Below are 6,000 nucleotides of genomic sequence, written 5' to 3'. Positions count from 1 at the left end.
TCAGGGAGGTTCCAAAGTGTTTCATACCCAGTGAGGTTCCAAAGTGCTTCACACCCGGGGAGTTTCCAAAGAGATGTATCCCCAGGGAGGATCGAAAGTGTTTTACACGCAGGGAGCTTCCAAAGAGATTTATACCCAGGGAGTTTCCAAAGATATTTACACCCAGCAAGGTTCCAAAGTGTTTTACACCCGGAGGTTCCAAAGTGTTTCACAGCCAGGCAAGTTCCAAAGTGTTTTACACCAAGGGTGGTTGCAAAGTGTTTTCATGCAGAGAGGTTCCAAAGTGTTTTACAACCAGGGAGGTTCCAAAGAACATTACACCCAGGGAGGTTCCAAAGTGCATTACACCCAGGGAGGTTCCAAAGGGCATTACACCCAGGGAGGTTCCAAAGAGTATTACACCCAGGGAGGTTCCAAAGTGTTTTACACCCAGGGAGGTTCCAAAGTGTTTTACACCCATGGAGGTTCCAAAGTGTTTTACTCCCAGGGAGGTTCCAAAGTGTTTTACACATAGGGAGGTTCCAAAGTGTTTTACACCCAGGGAGGTTCCAAAGAGCATTACACCCGGGATGGGGGGTGGTTCCAAAGTGTTTGACACCCACAGGGAGGTTTCAAAATGTTTTACACCCAAGGAGGTTCGAAGGCGATTTACACCCAGGGAGGTTCACTGGAGCTTTACACCCAGTGAGGTTCCAAAGTGTTTTACATCCAGGGAGATTCCAAATTGTTTTTCTCCCAGGGAGGTTCCAAAGTATTTCAGACCCAGGGAGGATCCAAAATTTTTTACACCCAGGAAGGTTCCAAAGTGTTTTACTCCCAGGGAGGATCCAAGGCGATGTACTCCCAAGAAGGTTCCATGGAGCTTCACACCCAGGGAGGTTCCAAGGTGCTTTATATTGAAGTGTAGTCACTGTTGTAATGCAGGGAAACGTGGCAGCGGATTTGCACTCAGCAAAGTTCCACCTACCGAGAAATAAATACAGGCGCAGATAATCAGTTTTGGTGATATTTGTTGAGCGATAAGCATTGGTCAGGGCATCGGCAGAACATTTACTCACTTCTTGAAAATAATACACTCAGATCCTTGGCATCCACCTGAGAGGGAAGACGGAACCTCGGTTTAAAGTCTCACTTGAAAGACAGCACCATCTGACAAAGAAGCATTCCATCAGTACTGCACTGGCGGGTCAGCCTGTAATGGGACTTGAACCCACATTCTTCTAACTGAGGTGCAAGAGGGCTACCACGGCTGAGTGCATCCACCTCAAAAACCAAGTTATTCCTAAAGATACAACTGACTTACTGCACTAAGGTAAGTGTCAGCATCCATAGGACATGACGGGTCACTTGGAAATAAAATAAATCAGTTTACAACATTAAATTGGGTGATAAAGTGTATGTTTCCACTGTGGAGAATAGGAATGACCAGCGGGTTTGGAGAATTGGAACGAAAGACTACAGTGCAGAGCTTAATGGAGGTTGAGTGCTGGAATAGCTAGTTTCGTTATAGAAGTAATTTAACAACTAGATTCAATGGATATTTCAGCGCGTTCTTTAACTGCTGTCTGAAGTTACTCTGAGTCACTGTATAAATAAACGTGTTAGTGCAGCAGCTTAGGAGCTGAAGCATGTTTCCACTTTCCTGCAGAATAAATTTGGGGTCATTGAAATAATTATTGTTTTCAATTCGGACACAGAGAAAATTGATAACATACGTCAACCACAACAGGATGAAACTTCCCGAGATGGTGAAGAGTAAAATTATGGACTTTCGCCGGCTCTCCATCTCTGGATCACTCTGACTCGCTCCATTGTTTTGGGCCCGGAGTCTCCTGCGGACCCTACTAGCCCCTAGAATGTATCTGACGGTCACAGCATTGAGCAGTAACATCAGGAGGAACGGTGCACACGGGGTTAGAATACGGTCCAGCCAGGCAAACGCTGTCCAAGCGGGTGAAACATAAAAAGTAAGTTTTATGTTGCAGTACCAGGCCACCTTATTAATAGTAAATAATGGCTCATACGTGAAGTAGAAAGGGATGTTTTTTAAACAACTCAGGGCACAGACCACTCCTATCACCACAGCCGCCGTTGTCTCGGTGCAGTATTTTGTTTTCAGCTTCTGGCAACAAATGGCCACACATCGATCAAAGGTGAACGCGACCGTTAACCAGACAGAACTGTCTCTTGATGAATAAATGAGCACAGTGCTGATGCTGCACGCTGGTGTGGTGGACAGAATGCTATTCCGGAAATAGATACCACCAATTCTATTCAATATCACAGCGGTGATAATGACCAGGAGATCGGTCACCGCCATGAACACCAGGTACCGAGTGATACACCTGGAGAGACCGCACCTTCCTCGGGACAGGATCACAATCGCCGCGATGTTCGCTGCAAAAAGGAGCAAAATGGAAATTACACATCAGACTACCATCATAAGAACATAAGCACATATGAAATAGGAGCAGGAGTAGGCAATTTGCCTCCCACCGCACCCCCCTCCCCCGGGCCTGCTCCGCCATTTAATAAGATCATGGCTGATTTGATCATGGATCAGCTCCACTTCCTTGCCCAACCCCCCGAAACCTTCTTTCACTTATCGCTCAAAAATCTGTTTATCTCCGCCTTAATTATCTTCAGTGACCCAGCCTCCATAGCCATTCAAAGTCTTAGTTTGACTGGACTTGGTTTCTGAGTTCATTACCTGATCAGTTAATGGAAACCAATCAATTTGCCAGATCAGCAGAGCTTTACTAAATACGGAACAATATGGAATCGCAGGTAAAGCGTTTTGCTCGATAGACTTGAAGCTATAATCGCCTGAACTCGGCACAAAAAGAGATGAAAGCGAAACTGACCATAGTAAAGAACAGACATAAACTAATAGTTAATGAATAATTTATCCCAACATTAAATAGGACAAGCTAAACATAATGTCACCTTGAAAATTGATGGTAGAAAGAGTGCGATCGACTCCTATTTACACCTCAGGAGAATCGTAAAATTCCCATATGGAATGACTCCATATTACGATTGTTGCTATCTGGTTAATGGAGCAGCCATTCTGCTAATGGGTGGTTAAAAAAGGCAATGAGATCATTGACCAGCAAACTGCACCTTTGTGATATTGTTTGAGGGACAAATGTTGGTCAGGGCACAACTCCCAGCACTCGGTCCAGTTGTTCCTTGACCATTAGACAGTGTCATGGTATCCAGTATCACTGTAATGGCGGCACTGCAGAGAACCTGTCAGTGACAGCTGGGTTGAGCCTATAAACTGCAGGATAAGTGGTGAGGGAGCGTTGTATGGGATCCACTCAGTGAGAGCCAGAGGTGAGTCCATAACCTGTGAGATAGAAGGTGAGGGAGCGTATAGTGTGAGCCACTTCTTGAGAGCTGGGGGTGAGTATATAAATTGCGCGATAAGTGGTGAGAGAGTGTTTAATCGGAGCCACTCAGTGAGAGCCGGGAGTGAGTCCATAACCTGTGGGATAGGTGGTGAGGGAGCGTTTAATGGGAGCCAGTCAGTGAGCGTCGGGTGCGAGTACATAATCTGTGGGATTGGTGGTGAGGGTGCATTTAATGTGAAGCACTCAGTGAGAGCCGGGGGTGAGCCTATAAACTGTGAGATAGCTGGTGAGGGAGCGTATAGTGTGAGCCACTCCATGAGAGCCGAGGTGAGTCTATAAACTGCGGGATAGGTGGTGAGGGAGAGTTTAATGGGAGTCACTCAATGAGTGCCGGGGGTGAGTCTATAAAATGCGGGACAAGTGGTGAGGGAGCATTTAGTGTGAGCCACTCAGTGAGAGCTGGTGGTGAGTCTGTAACCCATTGGACAGGTGGTGAGGGAGCGTTTAATGGGAACCACTCAGTGAGAGCCGGGGGTGAGCCTATAAACTGTGGGATAGGTGGTGAGGGAGCATATAGTGTGAGCCACTCCATGAGAGCTGAGGTGAGTCTATAAACTGCGGGATAGGTGGTGAGGGAGCGTTTAGTCTCAGCCAGTCAGTGAGAGCTGGGGGTGAGTCTATAACCCATTGGATAGGTGGTGAGGGCACGTTTAATGGGAGCCATTCAGTGACCGCCGGTGGTGAGTTTATAACCTGATGAATACTTGATGAGGGTGCGTTTAATGGGAGCCACTCAGTGAGAGCCGTGGTCAGTCTATAATATGCGTGATACGTGTTCAGGGAGCGTTTAACATGAGCCACTCAGTGACAGCCGGGGGTGTGTCCATAACCTGTGGGTTAGGTGGTGAGGGAGCGTTTAATGGGAGCTACTCAGTGACAGCCAGGGATGAGTCTATAACCTACGGGATAGGTGGTGAGGGAGTGTTTAATGGGAACCACTCAGTGAGAACCTGGGGTGAGTCTATAACTTGTGGCATAGGTGGTCAGGGAGCGTATAGTGTAAGCACTTCTTGAGAGCCGGGGATGAGCCTATAAACTGTGGGATAGGTGGTGAGGGAGCGTATAGTGTAAGCTACTCGTTGAGAGCCGGGGGTGAGCCTATAAACTGCGGGATAGGTGGTGAGGGAGCGTTTAATGAGAGCCACTTAATGAGAGCTGGGGGTGAGTCCATAACCTGTGGGATAGAAGGTGATGGAGAGTATTGTGTGAGCCACTCCGTGAGAGCCGTGGGTGAGTCCATAACCTGTGGGATAGGTGGTGAGGGAGTGTTTAATGGGAGCCACTCAATGAGAGCCAGGGGTGAGTCCATAACTTGAGGGATAGGTAGTGAGGGAGCGTTTAGTGTGAGCCAGTCAGTGAGCGCCGGGTGTTAGTCCATAACTTGTGGGATAGGTAGTGAGGGAGCGTTTAGTGTGAGCCACTCAGTGAGAGCTGGGGGTGAGTCTATAACTCATTGGATAGGTGGTGAGGGAGCCTTTAATGTGAGTCATTCAGTGACAGCCGGGGGTGAGCTTATAACCTGCGGCATAGTTGGAGAGGGAGCGTTTAATGGGAGCCACTCAGTGAGAGCCGGGGTCTGTCTAGAACCTGCGTGAAACGTGTTGAGGGAGCGTTTAATGGGAGCCACTAAGTGACAGTCGGGGATGAGCTTATAGCCTGCGGGATAGGTGGTGACGGAGTGTTTAATGGGAGCCACGCATTCAGAATCGGACATGCAACAAGAAGCAGATTGTAAAAGACACGTTAAATGTTGTGAATCATTTCAGAGGTGGTGGATGTGGACCATGCCACAAGGGATGATGAACGGTCGGGTTAAATTTGGATTTTGGCTCCCGGTTTGAAGATGGGATTAGGAGTTACACGGAAACATCATGGAGAAGCAAATGAGCCACTGGTTGACCGGCTCCAGTAAAATGACCAAGGGGTTGCTCCAATCTGAAGTAGGAGGCCGAGGGCCAAGCAGAGAATGATACAGCACAGAAGTAAACCATTCGGCCCATCGTGCCTGTGCAGGCTCTTTGACAGAGCTATCGCCTGTTCTCCTCTCGGAACCGTGCTATTTCCACCTTAGAGTACTTATCGAATTCTCTTTAGAAAGTTACTATTGAATCTGCCTCCACCACCCTTTCAAGCATTGCATTCCAGATCACAACAACACGCTGCATCAAAAATGATTCCTCCTGATTCAGTCAAGAATGCTGCCACTGAACCAAAGCTGAGACAAAGGTTCACAGCCATATTACTTTCCCCAAGTCTTTTTTTTAAGTTCCAGGACATACCAAATTCATGGTGATGATTTCCACAGACAGTTGCACATACACATAGACATTTTTATAGATAGACAGACACAGAGACACACACACAAAAATTTACACGCACCAACGGACATGCACAGATGCCTTAGACATCTCGAGGGATAGACAGGCTGAATCACTGTTGCAACTTTGGCTGATTTTTGTGATTTACTATCCGTATGTATCGTGAATATTGCAGATTAATGAAAGAAAGAAAACAGCGGCGGTATTGAAAGGTGTGGGACGTTGTTCCGTCTATCTCAGAATCAGTTTTGCAGGGACCTGGTTAA

General features: G+C 47.2%; 1 protein-coding gene across 1 annotated transcript in view; it reads right to left on the bottom strand.

The window, feature by feature from the left end:
* Positions 1-1,504: 1,504 nt before the first annotated feature.
* LOC139253679 (probable G-protein coupled receptor 139) overlaps positions 1,505-6,000 on the bottom strand; it is a 72,314-nt gene continuing 67,818 nt past the window's right edge. The window contains exon 3 of the mRNA XM_070873515.1: positions 1,505-2,397. Within this exon, the coding sequence (XP_070729616.1) occupies positions 1,505-2,397 (893 nt within the window). The remainder of the gene's footprint in view (positions 2,398-6,000) is intronic.

This window comes from Pristiophorus japonicus, unplaced genomic scaffold, assembly GCF_044704955.1.
Source record: "Pristiophorus japonicus isolate sPriJap1 unplaced genomic scaffold, sPriJap1.hap1 HAP1_SCAFFOLD_503, whole genome shotgun sequence".
NCBI lineage: Eukaryota > Metazoa > Chordata > Chondrichthyes > Pristiophoridae > Pristiophorus > Pristiophorus japonicus.
This window is presented reverse-complemented; position numbering and strand designations above follow the sequence as displayed.